The 27,743-nt window shown below is 38.3% G+C and overlaps 1 protein-coding gene across 1 annotated transcript in view; it reads left to right on the top strand.

Annotated features, from left to right (window-relative positions):
• The window catches only part of Zfx (zinc finger protein X-linked), a 43,321-nt gene extending 18,603 nt beyond the window's left edge, over positions 1-24,718 (top strand). The window contains 8 exon segments of the mRNA XM_032889567.1: positions 2,370-2,459; positions 5,803-6,372; positions 17,001-17,150; positions 17,332-17,475; positions 17,826-17,975; positions 18,486-18,626; positions 19,368-20,357; positions 20,360-24,718. Coding sequence (XP_032745458.1) covers positions 2,399-2,459; positions 5,803-6,372; positions 17,001-17,150; positions 17,332-17,475; positions 17,826-17,975; positions 18,486-18,626; positions 19,368-20,357; positions 20,360-20,550 — 2,397 coding nt within the window. The 5' untranslated portion in view covers positions 2,370-2,398 and the 3' untranslated portion in view covers positions 20,551-24,718.
• The last annotated feature ends 3,025 nt before the right edge of the window (positions 24,719-27,743 follow it).

Genomic DNA, 27,743 nt, shown 5'->3' with positions numbered 1-27,743 from the left:
AAAACATGCTGTGGAAGTTCTGGTAGGGAGGGTACATTTCTGTATATTGTGTATTTGTTGGAGTTGTAGGGGAGAACATTTGCAAGGAAAGAGGTCTACAGAGGTTAGGTCTGTGTTTTTGTTTGTTTGTTTGTTTGTTTTTCTAACAGTCTTCCTGTATAGCCAGGTTAGTTTAGAATTTGGCAATCCTCCTGTCTGTCTCTGAGTACTAGAATTACCGAGGGGCCCTAGTGTACTGGGGAAGGGATGTTCTGGCATTTTTATTTTTTGGAGAATGTGTGCATGTGTAAGAGGTACTTGGGATAAAGTTGGGAGAGCCAGTGATAGAAAGGTAATTTGGAGTTAGCATTTAAGATAGTATGGGCTTGAATCTTCTTTGAATAGAGAAACGATGCTTTAGAGAAATTACATTTGTGTTAAAATTTTCACAAGCATATAGTATTTACTAATAAAGAATTAAAAGCCGGGGCTGGAGAGATGGCTTAGTGGTTAAGAGCACTGACTGCTCCTCCAGAGGTCCTGAGTTCAAGCCCCAGCAACCACATGGTGGCTCACAGCCATCTGCAATGGGATCTGATACCCTCTTCTGGTGTGTCTGAAGACAGTGACAGTGTACTCATATAAATAAAGTAAATAAATGCTTCTTTAAAAAAAATTAAAAGCCAAAGAAAGATGTGTCTAATAGTTCCATTTAGTTTGGATTAGAAAGTAGAGACTAGGAAACCAATGAGGAAGTTTCTGCAGTATTTAGAACATGGGCAAATAAAATCTGTGATGTTTGATCTTTTGAAATAGTAATCAAATAATATTAGTTGATATGTTAAGGGTTTATTTGTTTTTGGCTAAAGTAGAAAAAGGAGAATTAAGGTCATTGGGATGTCTTATAAGATCCCAAGGGAGTAGGATAAAGTGGGTCCTTAGGAAGTTCTGTGTTCAGGATCCAAAAATCTGTTGGTAAGCCACCTCTTCCTGCTTTATCTATTTTCTCAGGACATTAAATTGATTGTTTTTGTTTGTTTGTAAACTTTATTTTACTAGTCTAAGCCAAAGTGGGAAAATGACCTTCCTCAGTTCCGTGTTAGCGGCCTAGACTGAGAGATGCAGGCAGGCAGAGAGTGGAAGAAAGGGCTACATGAAAGGAGCAGATAACTGATTTCTGCTCACACAGTTTTAGGTTTTTGAGGGTAAAAATTTTATTTTATTGGGCTAAAGTGGACTTAACTGTTTTTTTTTAACCATTTCATAGCTAGTGCTAATCACTTTTGGCCAAAATAGTTAAATACACTGAAAATTGTATGTGCATAAATCAGGAGGTTAAGAAAGGTGCTTACTACAGTTGTGTTTACTATAATTATGCACTTCGTGATTCTATGATTATTCAATATAGTGTTTGAAACACTGCATAAGTTTAGAGAAGTAATGCAAAAACTTTTGTGCAGAAATTTTCCATGACAGAATGCATTTAGTTGAACCTTTAAAAAGTCAGTTGCTGCTGGGCAGTGGTCACTTATCCCTTTAATCTCAGCACTAGAAAGGTAGAGCAAGTGGATCTCTGAGTTTAAGGCTGGCCTGATCTACAGAGTGAGTTCCAGGATAACCAGAGCTACATAAATAACAACAACAACAAAACAAAAAAGTAGTTAAGTAATCCTGTGAGAGGATGATGTCACTTAGTCAGATGATAGTGCTAGGGTTCTGAAAATACTCTTTATCTTGGTTCTAGGTGGTGCTAAAGGCTTTGGGGGAAGGGGAGGGAAACACATAAAATCCTGTTAAGTAGCCCAGTTTGGCCTTGGATATTTACGAATCCTCCTGAATTCTGGGATGGTGGTTTTCCGTATATGTGAACATTTACCAATATGTGTGTATTTAGATCTGGAGCAGTGACTCAGTAAAGATTACTGATTATTTTTTCAAGACAGGGTTTCTTTAATTAGCCCTGACTATCTTAGAACTCACTTTGTAGACCAGGCTGGCCTCGAATGCAGAAATCTGCCTACCTCTGCCTGCAGAGCACTAGGTTTAAAGTACCATCACTATCTAGCCCTGAATTTATTTTTATTTTATTTATTTAAGATAGGGCCTCACTGGACATGGTCTTATCATATAGCTGAGACTGATTTGGAACCCTCTGTGTAGCCCATATTGGTCTTGAACTTGTGAGTCTCCTGCCTAGCCTCCTGAATACCATGATTATAGGTGTGTACTTGGCATGTGTCTCAATTTATAATGAGCCTGGATAAAGGTGACTCTCTAGATTTATATGTTTATGTCAGATGTTCATCTGTTGTATAACTTGAGTCCTTCAGAAATGAAAACGTGACATCAAAAAAGGATACCAAAATTAATACTGGTGTCTCTTGATTTAGGTGTTCTGGCTGATGAGAATTTAAAGGCCATGGAAGAAAATGGACTTGAATTACAACCACAAGCACCAAACTCATTTTTTGATGCAACAGGTAAAGTGACTTGGATTGCTGCTGTACTTTTCATCTACCAAACTGGGAGGTTGTTATGGCTCATTGCTAAACTCTCACATTGTTACTTATGTTTGGATTTCAGAATCTACAAATAAAAAAATGAGCACATTATCATCCCTTTCTTAAAAATTGGGTCTTTTCATAAGGAGCTTTAATATTCTTGTCAGTATAAGTTGAGTATCCTTAATCTGAAAATCCCAAATGCTCCAAAACCCCAAACTTAAGAGTACTGCCATGACACCACAAGTCGTGTCATGGGTGAAGTAAAGGTACATGCATATGAACAAGCATTGTAGAAAATGACCCCTGGGCTATTTATGTAAAGCGTGTATGAAAGAAATAAATTTTACATTTCTACTTGGATCTCTACCAATGATACATTGTGTATGTATGACTGTTTTAAAAGGTGAAAACTCTGCTATGCTAAGCACCCCTGTTCTCAAGCATTTTGTTTTAGTTTTTTGAGACAGTCTCTAAAATCCAGGTTGAGCCTTGAATTCTTTATCCTTCTACCTTAGCCTCCTGAGTTCTAAGACTGCAGGTGTGTGCCACTTTCCCAGCCTGGCCTGGTCTCAAGCATTTTCTCTTGGACAACAGTAATATCAGCCTCTTAGTGTTTCCTTAGTTACTATCTTCTTGCTCAGTTATCCACTGAATTCTGTGCTTTGTCCCTTTGATATTCCTTGACTACATCTACGCCACTGTCACATAGTCTCTTGTGTTGTTCTTAGTTGACAGTGACATTTATTCCTTACCCTGAATTTATTTAATCCAGCCCACTAGTCAGAATACATACCACAGCTGTAGATTATATGATCTACGTGCTTTCTATCACCCAACCGGTAAAGTACAAACCAAGCTCTTCCACATCCAGACACTGGCCCACTTTCACAGCCTTCTCATAGGTTCCCTCAAAGACTCTTCCTTCAGGAAGACAGTTTTGCTTCACTACCCAGGGTACAGAAGGGGAATTTATAACATTAAAGTGGGTACAGCTGAGTTGTCTTTATTAGAAAAAATTAACTAATTTTTCATTGGTTTCTCAATGATCAGGTTGTAGTATATTAAATAACAAGTTGATCAGAAGGTTAAATATTTAATAAGGGAGGACATCATTTTTCATAGGATAATCATTCAAGTTTGGTGATTTCCTTTTGATAATGATAACTACATAGTTTATAATTCTTTATTAGAACATGAAACATAATTATTGTTTTTGGAAGAGAAACTGAGGAAAATAAAGTGTGTATTTGCTCTTACTTATGACAAGGAAACCTAGCTAATGCCCTGAGTGGTAGAGTGAAAGACTGTTTCATTGTGGTCCTGATTAACACTTAAGCAAACTCTTTGCAAGTCACTAAATCTGTCAGGGCCTCCGTTTCTATGTCATGATAATAATGAAATGTCTCATTACGTTTTTCAGAACATTTCCCATATACTCTGATTTGATGGTCACAATCTTGTGACGTATGCAGGGCACATACTATTCTCATTTCCCTGATGAGGCAATGGAAACTCAAGTTCAGTGACTTGCTCAAAGTCATAAAACTATTAAGTTTTGTCTAATCCTCATCTGTGAATTACATTTCTTGCTCATTTGGTTGGTTTTGGTTTTTTGAGACAGGGTTTCTTTTTGTGTTCTAGGATAGTTTTGGCCACAGATCCACCTGCCTCTGCCTCTGCCTCTTGAGTGCTGGGAATAAAGGTGTGGGCCTCCTCTGCAGCCAGGCTAGTTTTATTTGTTGATTTTTCTTGTTGTTTTGTTTTGTTATAGAGTGTTTGAGTAGGGATATAGTGATTGAATTAGGTACCTACTTGGATCTAACTTGTTCTGAAAACCAAACAGAAGCATTGATCTATTGAAGAGATTGTTTTTGTTTGTTTTGTTTTGTTTTTTGAGACTTGTAAAACTTTCTTTGTTGTTCTCTGGACTGGCAGCCAAGATACTGGATTTGTTTTATTTTATTTTGTATTTCTCATAAAGATGTATAATTTGCTCCATTTGCAGCATTTGTTGCTAGCAATATTAATTGCACACCATATACTATGTAAGTGATGATCTTGGTTAAATCATTTAATCTCTTTACATAACAATTGATTTTTATCTCCTATCACTCTTTCAACTAAGATGGACTCAAGTAGAGTTTCTTGTACTGTGAGGAGCTGCTTTGGGGCGTGAGGGCAGGGAAGCAGCTAGAAAGAATCCAGTGCTCTGCTGAAGTGGGGAGGTTCCTTCTGTTGCCACTTTCCTTTATCCCACTGCTCCTCAGCAGTGTCGCTTCTGTTCACGATCTTCCTGCAGAGACAGGCCAAACTTTCTGAGCCTTCTTTTTGTTTATGCCCTTGTCTTTTTATGTCCCAGAATAGAAGTCAAATTCTAAAATTCTATAGTCCTAGGTAGAGAATGTTTGTGATACCAGAGCAAAAGAAGGAAGTGAAGGAGGAAAAAAAAGGAGTCATGGGAAAGATAGAAATAAGAAAAAATAAGTTCAAGGAAGGAAGGTAGAACAAGGAGGAAAAATGCATGAAAAACACATATAATAAAGAAAACTGACCCATCTGCCTGCCACCTATAGGTACATTATTTTTTATAACAAGGCCTTAAGTAACTGAGTTTTAGCATGCCTAGAGCTTTACTGTCGAGAAAATTTTTCTTTGTCTCAACTGTATTATTATAGTTTTTCCTTATTTATTGATTTGGGATAGATATGTAAGAGTGTCCTAAAAAGTGTCTTTCTAATTTTATTTAAAAATAGGTTCAGGGGAATCTAAGAGAAAACTGAGAAGCTACTGTAGTATCTTGGGAGAAATTGAATGATAATTTTGCTGGTTAGAATATTTATTTAGTGCTCAAATTCATGATTTTGTTTACTTACTGTCTTAGCTACTGTTTTGTTGCTGGGAAGAGACATCATGACCAAGGCAGCTCTTATAAGAGAAAGCATTTAAATTGGGGACTGAACAGGGGTTCAGTCTGTTCTCATCATGGTGGCAGGTATGGAAGTAGAACCAAGAGCTACATCCTGATCCGTAGGCAGAGACCTTTACATTTTGATCTACAGGCTAGAAGGTTAGGCAGGAGAGAGAAAGACACACACACATGTGCACACATGAGTGCACACTAGGCCTGGCACTTGGCATGGGCTTTTGAAACCTCAGAGACCACCCCTAGTGACACACACCCTCCAACAAGTCTACAACCTCTTAATCCTTATAATCTGTTCAAACACTTCCTGGTGACTAAACATTCAAATATATGAGCTTATAGGGGCCATTCTTATTCAAACTACCACACTTATTTATGAGTTCATTTATTTTTTAGGAGCTGGTGCTACACACATGGATGGAAATCAAATTGTTGTGGAAGTACAAGAAACGGTTTATGTGTCAGATGTTGTGGATTCAGACATAACCGTTCATAACTATGTTCCCGATGACCCAGACTCAGTTGTAATCCAAGATGTTATTGAGGATGTTGTTATAGAAGATGTCCAATGTACAGATATCATGGACGAAGCAGATGTGTCCGAAACAGTCATCATCCCTGAACAAGTCCTGGATTCAGATGTAACTGAAGAAGTTTCTTTAACGCATTGCACAGTTCCAGATGATGTTTTAGCTTCCGATATTACTTCAGCCTCAATATCTATGCCTGAACATGTCTTGACAAGTGAATCTATACATGTGTCTGACGTTAGTCACGTTGAACATGTGGTTCATGATAGTGTAGTAGAAGCAGAAATCGTCACAGATCCTCTGACCGCTGATGTCGTTTCGGAAGAAGTGCTGGTAGCAGACTGTGCCTCTGAAGCAGTCATAGATGCCAACGGGGTCCCTGTGAACCAGCAGGATGAAGACAAAGCCAACTGTGAGGACTACCTTATGATCTCTTGTAAGTCTGGGGTAGAGTGTTTCTCACAGGTACTTCTGAAGGCTCTTTATCTATCTTACTCCAGGGGTGAAACTTTCTTAACTAAAATGTCCATCACACAAAGTGTATAAAGATACATTGTCTAGGTGTGGTGGTACACACCTTTAATCCATCACTTGGGAAGCAGAGGCAGGCAGATCTTTGAGTTTGAGGCCAGCCCGGCTTATATAGTGAGTTCCAGGACAGCTAAAGCTACACATAGTGAGACCCTGTCTCAGACAAAACATGACCAAACCACTCATATTCTTGTATGCTTATAGGTACAGGAAACAAGCATGGTCAGAGAAAGCCTGAAGTATGAACTTATGTTCTTGAGTGTACATTAATACTTAATGTACTTCGTATGAAACGTATTGTTTATGGAACAGAATGGGAAAGAACATAGTACTGCAACATGATTTCAAGCATGATGGATTTATTAGAGCACTGAAGCAAACTAAGGTGTTTTGGGAACATACCTCCAAATGCTTTAAGTTGGCATCTGGGAGAATAGCTGTCTTCTTGGTGCTACTTTCAGATGTCAAGTTATCAAGTTCTAGGTTTGGTAGACTAGAGTTCTAACCCAGTATATATTCTTACTCCTTAAGGCACTAAACTCCCATAAATAAGGACTGGTAAATTATTTATAAACTTGCCTGGTTTTTATACATGAAATTGGTATGCCATATAAAGGAGTCCACCCGCATTTTATAGTAAACCATCTTTTTAAAGCTATTGAGATATTCTCACCCTGGAGTGGTGGTACATGTGTACCTGTAGTCTCAGCATTCAACAGGCTGAGGAAAGAGGACTTCTGTATGTTTGAAGTAAGCCTAGGCTGCAAAATAAAATTCCATCTCAGTAAGTTATGATAGAACTTTTGAAACGAATGGTCTTTGAAAAAAGGAAACCTTCATTCCTCAAGTATTTATAGGACTTGTATGTGTTTACATTGTGGTAGGTGCTCCAGTTATTGATAAGTCCTAAATAAATAAAGTACAGAAAGCCATTGTTTCTAGGGGGAAAGGCTTATAATCTACTGTAGGAGGGAGCTGACAGAGTGATGTAGAGTTGTGACTGAATTCTTGTGGAGAGTAGAGTAGCCCACCTTTGTCGAGGATGAATTTTAGTTTTACAAGATGAAGGAAAAGGATATGGGTGAGTGTAAGACCTGGTTTACAAAGGGTTGGGGACAGTTAAAGGGATGGCTCATTGGATTAGTGTTTGCCATTTAAGTGTGGGGAATGGAGTTTGGAGCCTCAGGACCATGTAAAATCCAGGCAAGCATAGTGGCCAACAGTGATCTTAGACAAGAGGCAAAGAAGCAGGTTCCTTAGGGGCAAGCTGGCTAGGTAGAGTAGTGGGAATGAATAAGCTCCAGGTTCATCAAGACCCCTCCTCAGTAAAGTAGACAGCAATCAGAGGAACATACCTGATACCAACTTTGGGTCTCCACGTGCATGTGCATATCCATCTGCACGCACACACATGGCACAGACACATACGTGCTCACATACATGCACTTATGTACATCACATGCATTATAAAAAAGGTAGCTATGTTTCTTTGTGTGCCTGTGTTTGTTCATGTGTGGTTTCTATCTTGGCCTTTCCTAGAAACTTAAGATGTGCTGACATCTCTGTGCTTTATTCCTTGTAATGAATTTTCAAAAAATAGAATGACTGGGTTACAAGGTATACACATTTAGGACCAGTGAGATGGCTCAGCAGGCAAAAGTATTCGTGTGTTGCTGTATAATCCTGACAGTGAACTGAGTTTAGTCCCTGGAACCCACAGTGGAAGGAGAGAACTGAGTTCCCAAAATTTTCCTGTCTTCCACACGTGTGCTCCCTACACATAAATACACATACATACATACAATAATAAAAATTTAAAAAAGATTATCCATACTTACAAGTTTGATTATATTACCTCAATGTTTTGTTTAAATAAGTTCTCCTGTGTTATGAGATTATTATTTTTTTTATATTCTAACCAATACAAGGTAGTTTTCTGTTTAAGTTTTTGCTGGTCTTCAAGGGAGTATGTGATGTGGCTTATTTCAATTTTAAATTTATTTTGTAAGATAATCCTTGTAGCAGTAGAGATTAAGAATACATGAACAAGAGGCTGGGGATAGACAGTAGTTGAAGTGGTTCATGTATAAGAAAGAGTACTTCAAGTTGGGGTGTGGTAGTGTAGTTCTGTAATCCCAGCACTTAGGAAGATTGAGTTCCAGGGCCAGGAAGACCTCCTTTCTCAACAAAACAATAAATATCCCAAAGACCTTGATAGTAAAGAAGATCGAGGAGAGCTGAACTCGAGATTTAGCCTCAGATGAGGTAGGTGGGACTTGTGGATGGAGAAAGATAATACAAAGATAACTGGTTTTTAACCCTAAGATTTCTAGCTTGGAAGATTGGGTCATAATAATTATTCAAGAAAGGGAGTAAGTTTGGTGAGTAAGAATGATTTAGGATTTGCTAAAAATATGAGGTGCTTCCTTGTTGGAGACAGTTTCCTGCTTGTTTTCTTGGCAGTTGAAAATATAAATTTGACATTTTCGAGAGAGGAGAAATGGGTGAGGTAACAGAAAGATATGAAGTATCTCATGGAAGTGGTTCGTGGTTTCCAGAGAGTTCTTGCAGAAAAAGTATTAAAGTATGTAATGAAGTTACTATGGATTTGTGAGCGCGCGCGCGCGCATGCGCGCGTGCCATGGCGTCTGTGTAGAGGTCAGAGGACATCTTGTGGAAGTCTGTTCTTTCTTGTAAGAGTATCTTCTCAATTTTTTTTTTCTTTTGAGCTGAGGACCGAACCCAGGGCCTTGCGCTTGCTAGACAAGCGCTCTACCACTGAGCTAAATCCCCAACCCCGTAAGAGTATCTTTTATTTGCCTGGTTTATTTGTCATCTGGGAGGCTTACTGCTTCTGTCGGCTAACCTAGTCCTGAAAGCTCCTGGCCTCCATACATTCTTATCTAGGCCTAGAATGCTATCAGTCTTTGAGACTCACCCTCTGTAGCTCTTCCTGAGCTCTAGCTGGTTGGTCAACTCAGCTGTTGTGGCTCAAACTCCTTTCTAAGCTGGCTGATTCAGTCGGGCCTCCTGTCCTGAATGGCTCCAGTTGGCCTCATACTAACTTTAGCAGTATGTTCTAATCTTCTGGCTCTTCATGCTCTGGTTCGTTCCATTTTTTACCCGTGTCTAGCTTGTTCTTTCTTCAGACTGTCTCTGTAAAACTCTCCAGTAAAACTGCCTCCCTCTTCCTCTCTGGTCTGCTCTACTCTTCATTTCAACTATTCTCCATGAACTCTACTGTATTCCCCGAACTGTATTCCTTCCTGTACTGTCCATCTCTCTCTTAAATAGCTTCTCTTTCCTTTCTCTTTTCTTGAGTCTGGGGCATATCCTATTCTGTCAAATCTTTCTCTGATTTGTCAGTTTGTCTGTCTCACAATTAAACATCATTTTCAAACATGGGTGCTTCCTTCTATAAACTAACTTTACCTTCAGTGTTTGGGATTAAAGTGTGTATTAAGGGTGTGTCTGACAGAGGGATTTAAAGGTGTGTGCTAAGGGCTGAGCCACATCCTAACAAGAAACAGGTTCAAATATCCTGTAACAACTCCTATTGTGCAGGTTCCAAGCATAGAACGTGGATTGTGTTAGCCTTGATAGTGGCCTTTGCCCACTAAGCCATCTTAGCCCAAGACGCTGTTTTAAAATACCAATGCCAGATTTTCTATAACAAGACTAGACAACCCAGCACCAAGGTTAGAGGAAATAGGGCTTTCTCCCAGATTGTGAAGGAGACAGCACTCTGCCTTCCTTCTGCTTTCTGCCCTTCTGGTTTTCACCCTTCTAGTCTTCTAAGGGTTTACTAAGGAGTAAGGATTGACCTTTATTGCTCTTCTAGAAGAACATCTTTAGAAGACAAATTTTAAAATAGATAAGTTTAGTAGTGATTGAGACCAACATACCAAGTGTAGTATTGCAGAATCCAGACTTTAAAAAAATGTTATTTATATTTACTTGTCTTTTAGGTCCTAGGATTCTGATTGAAGTCAGTATTGATGGTTCTGAAAAAGGCAGAAATAAACTTGTTTTAGTCTATTTTGGCATATTTTAATGTGTTATGTATATTAAATATATTTAATATTATATTCACTCTATTCTTGTTAAAAGATACAAGTTCAAAGAAAGCAAAGGTACATTTAATTTAAACAGGTATCTAGGCTCATGTTCCTGTCCTATTGCTATAATGGTAGTTAGGTTGTATTAAAATTAGATTTAGAGATAGTGGCTTTGGTTGTATCTTTTATGTTTTCTATTGTACAGGCAATTTTGAACTTTTGTCCCCTCTTCTCATCATCATCTCTTCTCTTCAAAGTAAAGAAAGATAAACTCAACAATCCACTTTTGGAACCAAACCATTATAATGTCTTGGGAATTGTTAGTGTTTTTTTTTCTTGGTTTCTATCTTATAGCAAAGATTAAAGCTGGATTGTAACATAAAATCTATATTGACTTAAGACCTTTAAGAATGGCAAAGGTTTTGTAGTGAGTGACTAGAGGAACTTCGGGGGATTGCATTGAACAGTAAAGTTGCATTGCTCTTCATAGTTATTTTCTTTGTCTTGATAAAAAAATCTATTTCTTTAGTGATTTTCAAGTATACAGAACATTGTTATTATAATCACCTTAAAAGTTCATCTTTAAAGCTTGTTCAGATATTTTTTTCCTCTATTCAAAATTGTTTTTATAGGTGAAATTCACGGGTAGAATTGGTCTTAAGTTGCATCTCTATAAAGAAATAGACACACATTCATTTTCTTTCTCTTTCTGAGAAGGAGGGAGGGGGAATATTGTTGTGTAAGCATTCTAAATTAGGCATTCACAATAAATTAATGGGTTACAGACCTTAGATGCCACAGTATCCATTGTCATTGCGAGTGATCATTTCCTAGTTTTCAATCTTCATATGGGTTTACTGAGGCTTCCTTGGACCTGTATAAAGCATGCTTATATTTGCTAGAGTTTTGTTATTAGTAATGAGATTGTTCACCAAAATTTCTTTTCAGTTTTTGGGTCAAATGCTGGGCAAAATGGGAAGATGATTTGCTAGATTCAATTTTTAGAATAGAAAAAAAATACAAAAAATAAAGTGAGAGAATTCCTGGGTGGCTTGGGATTATTGATCATTTTTTTAAATACTGAGTTTCAGACAAACTAAACATTTTTCTGTAACTACTAGGAAATGAAAATAAAGGCCTGAGTTTGAAAGACAGGCATGTTCCTGCACTTTCCTCAGTCTTTCTCTAGCTAACTGACTTGACCAGTTATATACCATCTCAGAGCCTTTGTTTCTTTCTCTGGAAAATGAAGCAAAAAACTTCATAGAAACATGAAAGAAATAGCAAGATGCAGTGCAAATGGTAGTTATTATTAGAAGTAATGTTAATTTAAAAAATTATGCACTTCTATTTTGGAGAAGCCTTATTCTAAAGTACTAGTTCTCATGACTGGTAAAGAAGACACTTAGGCAGAAATCAGACACAGGATGACTCAACTTCATTGAAGCTTTCTTTGTTTTTAGAAATTTCATTTTTAATAGTAGCTTTAGAATTACAGTGAAATTCTTAACAGGATCATCAGTGTTCTTTAAAAAACTGAATATTTTATATTCAGAAGAATTTCACAGGTTGAGTAGGTAGGGCGAGTTCTCAAGGTGAAAATCTGAAGGTAAATTTTACTTTTGTATAAGAATAGAAATTGCCGTTATCAGGGAAGTCAGTGTATTTGAAATGCATCTTCCCATCTTTCCTGAAAGCAAACAAATTTTTTAAACTCTGAATTGTAAGTGAATATTTTGCATGTTCTAAGATGATTGAAGGTTTTATAAGGGTCCTGACAGACAAACTAACATGTCAAAACAGCCAGTCCAGCCTTGCTCTTTGGAACCAGAAGGACATCTGACATTTTTGTACCAGTTAAAATTAGGTGGGATTTTTTTGTTACTTGTTTTTTTATTGATTTTATTTAACTTTTCAAAATGTGTGTATGTCTGAGTGCATGTTACCTATGTGCTCAGAGGATAGAAGAGAGTGTTGGATCCTCTGGAGCTAGAGTTACAGGCAGTTGTGAGCTAGCCGATGTAGCTAGGAATCGAACTTGTCTCTCGTGGAAGAGCTGCAATCACTTTTAACTACTGGGCTGTTTCCCCAGCCAATTTTTTTATTGTTTTGATTTTCATTTTTGAGACAGTTTTGCATTACGTAGCTTCAGCTTTTTGAGTGCCTTGCCTAGTATTGGTTTTTGAAACTTTGCTCAAAGTTTAGATCAACTTCATCAATCTTGAACTGTTTAAAGTAAGTGCCCTGTATTCTGGACTCCTCTACACAGATTGGTGAGATTTCTGGGGCTACCCACTGTTTGAAAGTTGAAAATGACCATTGGTTCAGTTATCTAGATTGTGAGAATATTTAAAATCCTCTCTCCCCCCCCCCCCGCTTGTTTTTTTTTCCTTTTTCCTCCTTTTGAGACAAGAGTTTCTCCGGTAGCTCCTCGAAGTTGTCCTCTGACTCACTCTGTAGACCAGGCTGGGCTCATACTCAGAGACCTATCTGCCTCTGCCTCCCAAGTGCTGAGATTAAAGGTGTCCACCACCACCCTGCAAGACTATTTAAATTCCTACTACTTTAAAGGAATTACACTATTCATTGTTGAGTATGTTGGCACATGTTTTTATTGACTTTTTAAAATTCTATTTCTTTGTGTGTGATTGGGTCTGGGTGCATGTGTATATCATGTACCACAATATGAGGACAACTTGCAGGAGTTGGTTTTCTCCTTCCAGGGATCAAAATCAGGCTTGGTGACAAGCACCTTTACCTGCTGAGCCATCTTAATAGCCTAGCACAGGACTTTTAATGCCAGTACTACATTTTGAGGATGAGGCAGGAGGAATGCCTCAAATTCAAGGCCAGCTTGGGCCATATCGAGATTTCCATACCTGGCTGGACTACAGAGTAAGAACCTGTCTTAAACAAACAAATAAATAAAAGAGAGGTCCTCCCTTTTCTTCTTTTCTGTTACATTCTCACCCACTTATAATCAAACCCCTGACTTGGTTCCTTTGTTCTTCTTGAAGTAGCGTACTAGACAAATCCCCAAGTCCTGTGTATCCCAAGTTGGTGTCCAACCTAGCCTTCTTCCTTCTTCCTACCGTTTGTTGTTTTTATTGAAGGCCTTGTCCGTCATCTACTATAGTAGACTTATAAGTGCTCTCCCTGCTTTGTGTCTTAATGGAGTTTAGCCCATCCATGTTTTCAAGGCCAGCAAGATGGTATAGCAGTAGGCCTCTGCTCTCATTGCTTAAAGATTCCTCATCACTTAACAGCAGATGCTCCCGCCCCTCTGGACAGGATTAGGGCTTTAGGGTCCTTCTAAATCAATCTCCCCCCTTTTCACTTTCTAGGCCCCATGTTCCCTACATTTAGATTATATAGAGTTGCTTGGCTAGAGACTCATCTTTGCCCTCAAGTTTCCCAAGAGATTTTGATGTCTGACCTGATTGAAAAACTTCCAGCTTTCCAGGATCAAGTCTGAGCCTCTCTGTCTGCCACGTGCAGGATACCCTTTGTGATCTGACTTCAGTTTAGCAGTTGGTTGTGTTCCCCACCATGCCTTTGCCCTCGGTCCTTCCCTACCATTTCTTGTCTTTGTACCTGTGTTCATAGTTTGTCCTTTACCTGAATGAAGTGCCCTTCTCATTCTTCCAGTCTGAGTGAGATATCCTTCCTTTGTCTACATAGCACCTCTTAGTGTACAGGGAAGCACTATCATTTTGGATGCTGATCCTCTTTCATGTTCTATATGAACTTCTTAGTAAAGGTTGCATCAGAGAGCTTAGTGCCTGTTTCCTCCTATAGTGTGAGTTAACAGGTGGTTTGCCTTTTCTCTGTAAGGTACCTTCATTTTCAGTTACTTTAAATGACACAAGGAAAAGCAAAATAATTATCAACAAAAAGGATACACGTAAACATGTATTTTAGTCATTTTTGAGACAGAATCTCACATATAACTCTGGCTGTCTTTGATTTTCTTTTAAAGGTAGTTTTTCTTTGTGTAGCCTTGGCTGTCCTGGATCTAGCTTTGTAGACCAGGCTGGCACTTGCCTCTGCCTCTGCTTCCTGAGTACTGGGACTCAGTAAAAGCATGTGCCAACATGCCAGGCCTTTGTGTTTGGTTTTGTTAAAGAGATCATTTTAAAGTATTTTTTTTTAAATTGGTCTTTAATTCTAGGTAAGTCAGAAATCAGGTTGACAAAGTTGTCAGTATATTGCCTTTTTTAAATTTTTTGTTTTTGCTGTTTTGTTGTGTGTGTCTGTTTATAAGAACTTTGTTTAGGTAAATGCAGGTTTTGAGAACATGACAGGACTTTATGGCACCACAGTCATGAGCCGTGTCTTGCTTTAATTAATATTGGTTGTAAACAACTAAAAGATGATCCTGAATTTAAAGTGTTACAAGTGATCAGAACCAGCGCCATTTAGCCTTGCCCAAAGAGTCATAAATATGTAAATCTCATTTCTGGTGAAAGCCGTCTTTAGGTAGTTACACCATTCACTAGTTTTTGATATAATGTAATTCTTTTGCCCGTATCCATCTCAAACTCTAGAGACCAAAAGTTAACAGACACAGACCATGACTCATGTGGTTTGAGATTTAAATTCTGTGTAACTACAACCTTTCTGGACTTTATTTGCTCTGTTGTAAAATGTCAACAGTACTTTATCTGCTTCACAAGGTTGTTGTAAGTAGTACTTAGTCAGTAAACAGTAGTTACTTTTATTATTGCTCCAGTTAAAATAGTCGTTTGACTACTTGTCTGCTCTCCCACTGGAGTGCAGTCTTACTCTGTCGTATTAGTATTTCCCAATACCTATCCTAAGTTCTTAATAATATACAATTACAATTCCCCATTTGATGAATTGAGTAAAACATAAATGTCCAGCCAGAAAGAAAACAAATATATGTGGGAGATCATCAGGAAGAGAACTAAAAAGAGAAAGGAAAAGACTTGTTGGTACCAGAAAAGTCTCTTTTTCTAGGCCTTGGACCATTTAAGGCAACTAGGCCACTAGTGCTAGCAGAGCTTAGAGCAGAAAGAACTGTTTCTCTCTCTCTCTCTCTCTCTCTCTCTTTCCTCTCCCTCTCTCTCTCTCTCTCCTCTCTCTCTCCCTCTCCCCTCCCTCTCCTTCCTCTCCCCCCTCTCCCTCCCCTCCCTCCTCTCTCCTTCCTTTTTTTTTTCTTTTTTTTTTTTTTTTTTGTGAGACAGGGTTTCTCTGTACAGCCCCTTGGCTGTCCTGGAACTTGCTCTGGATCATGTTGGCCTGGAACTCACAGAGTCTCTGTCTCTGTCTCCCAAGTACTGGGATTAAAGGCTTGTGCCACCACATCCAAGTCATGACTTAACATTGATAAGTCTAACTTTTTAGGATAAGTTGTCCTAGGTGCTGAGTTTTTATTAACCTTTACCACACTTTCTGTGTTGCCAGAGATGCCCCTAAATAAATATAAGGCTACTTAAAATGGCAATTACATTTTTGGTCTTTTTTTGAGATCTAGAGTCTGTTTGACATCATTTTTCTTGTGTTTTATTTTCCAAATCATACATAACACTGATTTCTTTGGTGACTTCTGTAAAGCCTTTAAAAGTGTAGTTTGCTGTTTAAGACTTTCCTATCTTTTACCTTCTTTTGTTTTGTTTCTCTTCTTTTTCTTATGGCCCCTCTTATTTTGTCTTTCAAGAGGGCAGATAGGTATATCAGAGTGTGTTTGAATTTATATATTGTAGTATTTACCACCAAGGACTTTGACTTAAAGTCATAAGTTAAAGTTGTATATATGTGTTACTTAACATAAAAGATGTGTTACAAGGTTTTTGCTTGTTTAGGTTTTTGTTTTGTTTTTTGTTTGTTGTTTTTGTTTTCTTTTGGGGGACAAGGTTTCCCTGTGCAGACCAAGTTGGCCTTGGAACTCATAGAGATCTGCCTGCCTTTGACTCCTGAATGCTAGGGTTAAAGGCATATGCCATTGAGCCCAGCATTTTATAAGTTTTAAGTAGATTGAATTAGAATTTCCATTCTCCAGCCTTTCTGCCAGTCATGATTACTTTATTTTTAAACATATTATTCTGATGAAAATAGATAACATCAAATAATATTTAAGAATAGTAGCCATAAAGTAGAGTTTATGAAATATTCATATGAAGACCATGCTTTTTCATTTTACTACTAGAATATTATTTAAAGGTTTTCATCTTAAATATTAAAAGATGTGTTTAGCAAAGGCTAAATACATCCTTTTACTTACAGTTTTTAGGCTCCCAGGCATTTTTTTTCTGTAATACTTTTTTTAATATCTGATCTCAGTTTTAAAAGTCTTTAGAAAGGCATTTTATTGAACCTTCTACTTGTCTAGATTAAAATCATCCAATTTTATGTAACTCAAGTGAAAGAGAATGTTTGTTAGCAGAACTCAAACAGTAACTTTCTGTTTAAGCATTTTCTATTATTACTTGAGATGTATTTTCTGCTTGCTTAGTGGATGATGCTGGTAAAATAGAACATGATGGTTCATCTGGACTGACTATGGACAACGAAACAGAAATTGATCCTTGTAAAGTGGATGGCACTTGCCCTGAAGTCATCAAGGTGTACATTTTTAAAGCTGATCCTGGAGAAGATGACTTAGGTGAGCAGTGCTGAGCAGTGCTTCAGTCTAATTATTTTTGGGTTATTTAGACTGAGAAAATACGAAGTCTTTTCTGAAGATAAATAAGTTTAGTATAGTATCAGAGAAATGTGTTTGAAAAAGGAAGACATGGAAATGAAATTTTAAAATAAATTCTTAGAGCTGCTGTTTTCCTTGATAGGTGGAACTGTAGACATTGTGGAAAGCGAGCCTGAGAACGAGCATGGGGTTGAACTGCTTGATCCAAACAACAGTATGCGTGTTCCCAGAGAAAAGATGGTTTATATGGCTGTTAACGACGCTCAGCAAGAAGAGGAAGAATTGAGTAAGTAGATGGTCTTTCTGGGGAGAAAATGTGTTTTTAAGTGTTTACTCTCTGTAATGGTCAGTATTTGAAGGAAATAAGTACGTCACTTTAGAAATTATTACGCTGTCATGTTCTCAGGGAGGCATTGACGCGTATGTTTACAATGTTTACTACTTTAAAACTAAATTATGGTGAAAACCAAGAAAAAAATCATTGAGCAAGCGTTTGGGTATTTATTTTACAAAAGCTGTATTCCAGGTGATGTTTAGATTTCTTCCCATTTGCATATTAGCTGAATTCAAATAAAAGTATCTTTCCTATGAGCTCTGAGAACCTGATCAGAAAAGTTCATACAATTTTCTACTTAGATGTTGCTGAAATTGCCGATGAAGTTTATATGGAAGTGATCGTTGGAGAGGAGGATGCTGCAGCCGCAGCCGCAGCCGCAGTGCATGAACAGCAAGTGGAGGACAACGAAATGAAAACCTTCATGCCGATTGCGTGGGCAGCTGCTTACGGTAAGTCATAGAGCCGCTCTTTGGACATAAATTTGTGATTGAAAAATAGCTTTTGTGGTTTTAGTTTTTAGAAATCTAAAATGTTAATACTATTGTATAAGGATTATTTGATTGAAACAACAGTAGGGGAGGATTATAAAGCCTGTTTTTTGTCCTGACTTTAAACAGGCATTTCCTCCTGTCTACATGATATAGAAAGAATATACCATATGAAGTATACAGGCTTCCAAGCTGGAATGTTTCAGCTTAACTGTATCAGGTCCATGGCTTTAAAATTTTAGGACATAGCCTGGGACCCTTGGGGGAAAATTCTGACACATGTTTTAATTTTGGAAGGTAGGCATTTTCAGTGGTCTTACTATAATGAGTGTGCTCATAAAACTCTAGAGTGGGGTATATCTGTCATTCATGAGTATCATGGTTTTTCATTGTTGTAGTTAATAAACAATTCCTAATTCTTTATAATTTATAATACTGTATGATTTTGTTTTTTTTAATACACATTGTTAGGTAATAATTCTGATGGAATTGAAAACCGGAATGGCACTGCAAGTGCCCTCTTGCACATAGATGAGTCTGCTGGCCTCGGCAGACTGGCTAAACAAAAACCAAAGAAAAGGAGAAGACCTGATTCCAGGCAGTACCAAACAGGTGAGGGCGCGCGTTCACGGTGCAGCGTGCTCGCTCCGCAAGCTCTCAGGAAGTGCTAGTGTGCATCCACAGGGGGATCGCGATGGCATTTTAGTGGCTAGACCATATGTTGCTTTTGTGTATTGAATTTCAGAATTCAGTGATATTCATGAATGATTTTATTGACTAAAAAGGAGCGGGAATGGATCAAACAAGGATGAAAAATGTACAAAACTTGAATTATATGAAAATGAAAAGGAGTCCTTTCATCCATGTTGGCAGTTCAGTTTTGAAAAAATAATGATTATTTCAATATAGAATGGGCCTAATTGATATAGCAACATAAGTATGTGAGTTTGTATGATGTTGCTTACTTCTTATATACCAGTTTGCATATTAAGACTTATTGGTATATTTAACTTTTATTATTAAGTTGACATAGATTAATGTTTTCTAATAAAGCAGGAATTATAACTAAAAAACTTTATATGAATAATTCCCACAGGTTTCTAAATTACGGCTTACTCACTTTTCAATAGAAATTACATATTTATTAATTTTGTTAAAGCGGCAAAGGCTAGTTGTGTAGTCCAAGTTCTTAGGGCCAGGTTGTTGTGTATCTTAGATTGAAAATGAGAAAAGAATGTATAGCATGTAGGCAAATAAGCCCTTGACGGTAGTGTTCAGAGCATGCACGCATTCAGACTTTTGAAGACAGTAAGTCAGCATGTTCTGATCACTTATGCTCCTTTCCTTTCTTAGCAATAATTATTGGCCCAGATGGACATCCTCTGACTGTCTACCCTTGCATGATTTGTGGCAAGAAGTTTAAATCGAGAGGTTTCTTAAAAAGACACATGAAAAACCATCCTGAACACCTTGCCAAGAAAAAGTACCGCTGTACTGACTGTGATTACACTACCAACAAGAAGATAAGTTTACACAATCACCTGGAGAGCCACAAGCTAACCAGCAAGGCAGAGAAAGCCATAGAATGCGATGAGTGTGGAAAGCATTTCTCTCATGCTGGGGCTTTGTTTACTCATAAAATGGTGCATAAGGAAAAAGGAGCCAACAAGATGCACAAGTGTAAGTTCTGTGAATATGAAACAGCTGAACAAGGCCTATTGAATCGCCACCTTTTGGCAGTCCACAGCAAGAATTTTCCTCATATTTGTGTAGAGTGTGGCAAAGGTTTCCGTCATCCATCAGAGCTCAAAAAGCACATGCGAATCCATACTGGAGAAAAGCCCTATGAATGCCAGTACTGCGAATACAGGTCCGCAGATTCTTCTAACTTGAAAACACATGTAAAAACTAAGCATAGTAAAGAGATGCCATTCAAGTGTGACATTTGTCTTCTGACTTTCTCAGATACCAAAGAGGTGCAACAACATGCTCTTATCCATCAAGAGAGCAAAACTCACCAGTGTTTGCATTGTGACCACAAGAGTTCAAACTCAAGTGATTTGAAGCGACACATCATTTCAGTTCATACTAAGGACTATCCTCATAAGTGTGACATGTGCGATAAAGGCTTTCACAGGCCTTCAGAACTCAAGAAACATGTGGCTGCCCACAAGGGTAAAAAAATGCACCAGTGTAGACATTGTGACTTTAAGATTGCAGATCCGTTTGTACTAAGTCGCCATATTCTCTCGGTTCATACAAAGGACCTTCCATTTAGGTGTAAGAGATGTAGAAAGGATTTCGGCAACAAAAGTGAGCTTAAAAAGCATATGAAGACCTACAGTGGCGGAAGGTATATCAGTGTGAGTACTGTGAATATAGCACTACAGATGCGTCAGGCTTTAAGCGGCACGTTATCTCCATTCATACGAAAGACTATCCTCACCGCTGTGAGTACTGCAAGAAAGGATTCCGAAGACCCTCGGAAAAGAACCAGCACATAATGCGACATCATAAAGAAGTTGGCCTGCCCTAACAGTACTCTTCACAGCTGTTTGTAGAGAAACTGGCCTTGAAACAGAAAATTCATTTAAAAGCCAATCAGTCTTGTTCACTTACAATACTGTATATTGATTTATGCTGTGTACAAATAGGATTATTGCTTCTAGTTGACTTCGTTTTTACGTTTTGTTCAATAGTGTGTTCTGAATTCTATTCAGTTTGTTTAATACATGGGAAAAAGCAGCAACAAGTTAGTTGCTTTTACTAAAGTAATCCCTGATTCTATACTGAAGTTTTCTATCTTAGAAGTTTTATATTTATTTTAAAATATTTACCTTGCTTACCTTGATGGTACTCTTGTAAGACCAGTTAACTCATGGTAACTCTGCAGTGGTAACTGAAAGGATTCATGTGGACTTTTTGTCTCACAAATTTCTCACAATTAAATCGTCAGAGACATTTAATGGAATGGGAGATTTTTGTATGGTGAGGTCTCATGATAGTAACATGGAAGTCATTTACTTGTCTTGTTTAGTATTGTAGACTGTATGACAATGAAAGTTTTCATATGAACTTTTGTGTCCCCAGCATCGCTGCGTAAAAGAGCAGTGGCTGGGTTTGTGTTTACTTTTCTTTCTGATTTTTTTTTCTTTTTAGTGGAGAAAATATACTTTTTTTTCTTTAGATTCTTTACATCTTTTGTCAGTGTAGTAAACTTTTAGAAAACCTTGTTGGAAATTTTTGCTTGATCTTGTTGTATTTTGATTATTTTATCTGTGCTGCTTTGTCTTGGAATGGTTGTGTGCTCCAAATGAAATTTAACTGAAGACTGCATTTTGGAATCTCCTAGGGGTAACTTGTGGCTCATAGGATCTTTTGCAACTTTATATATGTAAATGTACCCTGAATTATATATATCTATCTATATATACACATATATATGTAACATGTATCTGTGTGTATTGCTTATTTTACATACTTATACACACAACCCCCAGTAGTAGTTCTTTAAAATCTATAATGAAAAGTATTAAATTTACAGAAACGTGAAAGATCCAGGGATGCACGAGAGAGCATTTTGTAAGTCTTGCTCTTCAGAGAGACTACTCAGGTGAAGAATTAGAAGGAAAATAAGGACACTAGTATTTTTAAAGAGTAAAGGTATTTTCTTTTAAATATCTTTGGTAATTGAAAAATAATTGAAAAATAGAGGTTAAGATGTTTATAGATACAATGTTTTCATACAGTTTCAACTCCATGCCTTTATATTTTTCTGAAAAGCTAATGGGTATCCAGACATGAATCCCCCAGTTCTCTCTGATAAGCCGGAGAGAGAGCTCTTGTCTGACCAAGCGAGGGAGACAGAAAGGGAGTGATGGCTCCATGGACCAGAGAACGGGTGCTAGTAAGGACTTAGACTTGGCTAATTGAGCCTGCTCTGTTAGTTCTTAGTTAACTTGAAAAACTTAACACTCGCTTGTCTTGGATTACATGATAGAGGTGTAGTCCAAGTGCGTGAACAGTCTGAGGCCTCACTCGGATCCTCACTAAGTCTTTCACAGTTTTGCTTTTGAGAGCTGGCAATTTGTAACATACAGGTCTGATCGCTGATGAAATTTGTAAAGATAAGTTGGACATTAAGAGTTTTGTTAAGATGTCTTTTTGGAAAACAGTTTCTAGAGTCCCTGGAATTGGCTGTTGGCACACGGGTCTGGCACATCACGGGAAACTTAGACGTTTCTTCCCACTCGATAGCTGCCTTGCTGCCTCATTATGGTGCTCCATCCCTTTCGTGCCGTTAGTTTTTACCTTCCATCCTTCTCTCTGTCATCAAGATTTGTATTCAAAAGTTATATTTTTGGGGTTAGATGTCTTGAGTATTTGGTGTTTGGCAAACCTCTGAAGTGCTAGATTGATTTAGTCTAGTTCTAAATCAAATTCTTACGGCTGGTATGAACTCCATTCTCAATGCCAGTCAATGCCAAGGCATGGATTCCCTAGACTTTCCATCTGATAAGGGAATCATTTTGCCTTTGTAGCCTCTGCAATGTGCTTTAAAAAATACATCATAACTATGATTTGTTTTATTGCCCTGTTATTCTTGAAAGCTGTCCTTTTCTTGTGAGAACTTTTAAAATCTACTTTATTATTTTCCCCAGAAGTAACGTAAAACACCTAACATTGAAATTTATGAAATTTAAAAATCATCTACAATCAGTACAGAACAAATGATTGGACTATTTAACATATATTTTTTTAAATAAACTGAAAAATAAGGAACACAACACTTTACATACTTTATATTTCTCTTTACATAATCTGGAACCACACGCAGTTCTTTTCTTTTTAAAGCACAATATTGAAGCCTTTAAAAGGTATTTAAGGGTTTGGTCAAGTGAATAGAAAATGTGTCTGTATAAAAAGAAAATGAAGTAGTCACTGTTATGTACTGACATTAGTTACAACCTAGTTTTAATTCTTAAAACAATTTTGATTAGCAAAGCTAAAAAAGGATGTTTCAGTTAAATGTTTTAAAGAGGTACAGATTTTTACAAGGACATAATATAAGTTATTGTTCTGTAGAAATATCCTATTAAATATTGTATGTCCCTCCCTCTGTATACTTTGTAAAAAAAGTAAAATACATAAAAAGAAAATCATATAGGGGATGTGTGACATTATTGTAATTGTGTACTTGAGAATAACGTGCAAAAATAAAAATCAGAATATTTTCCTGTTACCGAATGTTCAGTCTATTTGATACCAGTACTAAGTTAAAGCTTTTTCTTAAGAAAGAAAATGTACAGTTTTTGTAAACCTAATAAACATCAAAAGCAGTGGATTATTTTCATCCCCTATTTCTTAATTCCTTTTATGCAGCAGTGGAATGCAAAGTGCTTGGTTGCTTTGAATTTTGTGACTTGGATGCAAATACTGATATTTCAGTCCTGTGAATTTGCAAGTAACATTGAGAAGTTAAGAGGTGATTGGTGAGTCCTTTGATGAGCATGTCCTTGAAATTCATTTTTTCCTTTATCTCTGTAAATGGTTCGTTTTATTAGCATCTGATTCCTGTTATAAATTGCCCATCCATAAAGTGGGTTTTGAAAGCACTTAAGATTTGTTTTATTATCAATTCATAACACATTTAGTCTGAGGTCCTACCTTAAGTTCCCCATTTGTGCCCAGGTTAGATGCCTCTAGTAGACTCAAATCTTGGAGGATGGTCACTGTGGTAGTGAAAGTCAGGAATCCTGAGAGATGTGCAGCACTTCAATTTTAACTATGAGATTCTGTAATCCAGAAACTAGTGTTGGTCTAAGAGAGCTGAGATGACAAGTAGCCAAAACTTGAGGTACATGTCCATGAGAATGTGGTGGACGTCAGTCAAGTCAGTCAGTCACGAGTCTGAGAAAACCTGATCTCACCCATTCTGCTAAAATGTGCTGCCCTATTGTCGCTGGGGATCTCTGTATTAATTTCCTGCAAAAATCTTACGTTTGTGTAAGGAAATGCAAGATCAGTCAGCATCTTAAAGAGAATCCATGACAGAATAATGCCTGTCAGCAAGGTAGTCTGCCCTCTTAGTCCAGTCCTCAGGGAACTGGGACAAGGCATGAGCCCCGGCAGCCTGTGATTCTGCTGCCTGCTCAACTTCAGTGACAGTGATCTTAGAGCACTTGAGGAGCCTAAAGATTACTCAGGTGATGGTTCGTGTAGTAGTCAGGAAGCTCACCAAAAGCAGCTAGCGATGGCACAGTGAGAGTAAGTTAGAATCCAGAGACTTTGGCTTTACCGTTTTTGTAAAAGTCTTGAGTCCTGTCAGTCACTAAGTACATCCTTCAGTGCACATCTGAACAGCTTGTACCTCCTACTCTTACGTAGCCCCCAATGTTGCATTCCTCAAACGCAGGAAGACTTGATAAGTAAAGAGAAGGACTGAAAATTGTGTGTTCTTGTGTGTGTTTAATTGGCCCAGAGTTACTAAGGTAATTCATATTAAAAGGACATTTTGCTGCATTTTACAACTTTTTAGGAGGTCAAAGTTAAGTTTGCCCTATGAATTTTGTTTTTATCTTTTGTTTCATGTATATATTGTTTGCCTTTTTCATAAAAATAATTCTTGGATTTGTTATATATTGTTCCTGTTATTTTTGACATCTTTGCTATTGTAAATAAATTCCTATTTTGTTTTTAAGTTACCCTAGTGGAGTGTTGGCTATAGACAAGGCATACGTGAACACTTGAGCACACATCACATACATGCACACAGAAATGACTTGGGTCACAAACCAATCCCTACCCTCTTACAAGCCCGGTGTGCTGTGACCCCTTCAGTTCAGCACTTCTCACCGTCAAGGGGACCACTGATGCTTTAGGTACAGTACCTGTGCCGACTTGCATTTTATTTGGCTAGATTGACTGGCCAGCAAACCCCAGGGATGCTCCTGACTCCGCCTCTCCCATACTGACATCACAAGCATGTGGCATTGTGGGATTTTTACATAGGTGCTGGTGATTGGGCGCCTGGCTTCACGAACGCACAGCAGCACTTTACTGGCGGCCCTCTCCCTATCCATATTTGGGTTTTAAAATAGTTTTCAGACCTCTGATGGAAATATTTGGTCAAATTGAGGGTACAAATCAAGAATTATTTTCTTTTGCTTGGTTTTCCCTTCCTATTTTATTTGTCTTGCTGGTTTTGGAAAAGACCAAGGATTTGCCACTAATGACCTTCTGAGACTGTAAGGCCACTAGGGTTCCTTGTTCCCAAGACCCTTTGCATGAGTTCTAGACGACATAGAGCTATGTGGCTTCCACAGAAATCTCTGAACTTTGGCAAAGATTACACAGTAGTGTGGTACTAGGCTTGTGTGAATTCACTTTCTAGAAGGAGGCAGTTTCATTGTTTCATGTTTGTGTTTGACTTAATGCAGAGCCCATTTCTTTTACCTGAGGTTCTTGGAAATAGAGATCTATGTTGAGGTTTTGGAAGTTCTGCTACATCTGTCCTCCCTTCTTAAGTTCTAATTGTGTTGGGAACATGCACAAGAAATCACATGTTGGGGCCGGAGAACGGGACGCAGTGGTTAAGCACACTTGGAGTGCTTCTAGATGACCTGAGTTCAGGTCCCCATGTCCAGCAGCTGTAACTGGCTCCCAGGGATCTGATACCTGTTTCTGGCCTCCAAGGGCTCTTAACACATACATGACATCTACTCACACAGATATACATACATATACATACATAAAAATAAAAGATACAGTGTAGTGATGCTGAGTTGGGAGACTCAGAGCTTTTCTACCCATTGGAAACCCTAATTGTGGCCAGTCACTTGGAGGCATGGAACCCACCCTCCACACTGAGTCAAAGACTGGCTGTCACCTCCTGTAGAAACAGCATGCTCTAGCCACCTTGACTAAGACAGAAAGATGGAGAGGGTTCCCTTGTGCCATCCCAGTATTCTAGTTCTTCCCCTGGCATTAGCATATGAATAGCTGCAGGGTTTTCCCTTTTGGCCAAGTGTGTTTGTGTCTACTCTTAGTGGTTGTGGTGGGTTAAAAGGTTTAGTTCCTATTTCTCGTAAGCAGCATATTTTGATAGTTCATCAGATATTTTGTTTTTTTAATCATTGACAGAGGGATTTATATAATATATCACGTAGGTTGGCTTCAATTTAAATACAAACTTATTTCGTTTTATTGGTGGCCATGTATGTGCATAACACGTTGTATATGTGGAGATCATATACTTTTAGAAATTGTCTCTTTCACACCTGGTAGGTCCTAGGGATCAAACTCAACGTCAGATCTAGCAGCAAATGCCTTATCCATTGAGCCCAAGGTTGGCTTCAAATTTAAGAACACATTGTCTCTGCTTGCTAAGCGCTGGGATTACAGACATACAGTTGGCAGAAAAATAACCACAAAGAGCAAATTTAGGGCTGGGGACTTATCCTAGCAGTAAAACACACACACACACACACACACACACACACACACACACACACACACACACACACACACACACACACACACCATGGGCAGGTATAAATAAGACAGACCTAAATGTGCACACCTTTAACATTTGGAGGCTGGAGTAGGATTGCCTGAGTTAAGGCCAGCCTGGTCTACATAGCCAGTGTGTATTCTCCCCCCTCTTCCTCCTTCCCCTCTCTCCCCATCTCTTAAGACTGGTCTCAGATTCATTCACTGTCCAGTTGAGGATGACACTGAATTGATTCACCTGTCTCTACTCCCTGAGTGCTGAAATTACTGATATGGACCACTGTAACTTTTCTTGTAAACCACCACCCTCCAGAGATAGTGGAAAAGAAAAGATACGGAGAAGTGGACCTGTTTTAAAAGGTTCTTTAGAACACTTATGTCTGTTTTGTCTTGAAATCATCAGTTCAGTTCATAGGTTAGCGGGCAGCGGCAGCTCGATCCACTCACAAACACTTCATGGACACACTAGCAGTTCAGGTTGGTAGAGTCGGGGTTAGCAACAGTGGTGACATGACCTAGCAGACACAGCCCGGCCTCAGCCTCAGTAAATCAATAAGAGAGACTAACAACACCAGGCAAACTTCTCAGCTCTGCCTCTGTCAGGAAGGTGAAGATCAACAAAGACTCAAAACAAGCCAAACACCATCTCTGTGAGGTCTTATTTATACCCTCCACACATCACATGTCCTCCAGGTGCCTTGCCGCAGCGTGTGTCTTGTCTCAGCACATGTATCCAGTCAGTCTGAGAAAGTGACAAGAAGCTATAGTGCACCAGCAAAAGCTTCTTGGTATGTTTTTCTCTGTAGTGTCCTGACAAGTCTAATACAACCACATAATATAAGGCACACCAATACATGCTTGTCAATAACAGAATCTTTCATCATGTGTCCTTTCACATGAAGCGGTATCTGCTTCAGCCAAACCTTCCTTAGCCTTTCATGTCTGTGTCTACCTCAACGAAATGTTCCTTCAGGTGTTTGCCACAGCAAAACACCATCCAACTGACTTTCCAAAAAACCCTCCAGTTTCCACTTCAGACCACCACTTCCAGCTTTATGCAGTGCTGGGGGTCAAACAGAGCTCCATTTCCATACGTGCTAAGCAAATACTCTCCTGTCTAGACCTGTCAGCCCAGCCACCTTCCCATCTTAGACCGTGACATAAATCTCCTGTCCAACTTCTCATGACAGCCTTGGTTCTGTTTTATGTTCAGTAACT

Source organism: Rattus rattus, chromosome X (genome assembly GCF_011064425.1).
Source record: "Rattus rattus isolate New Zealand chromosome X, Rrattus_CSIRO_v1, whole genome shotgun sequence".
Taxonomy (NCBI): domain Eukaryota; kingdom Metazoa; phylum Chordata; class Mammalia; order Rodentia; family Muridae; genus Rattus; species Rattus rattus.
The sequence above is the reverse complement of the archived record's forward strand: the minus strand, read 5'-3'. Positions and strand labels throughout refer to the sequence as shown.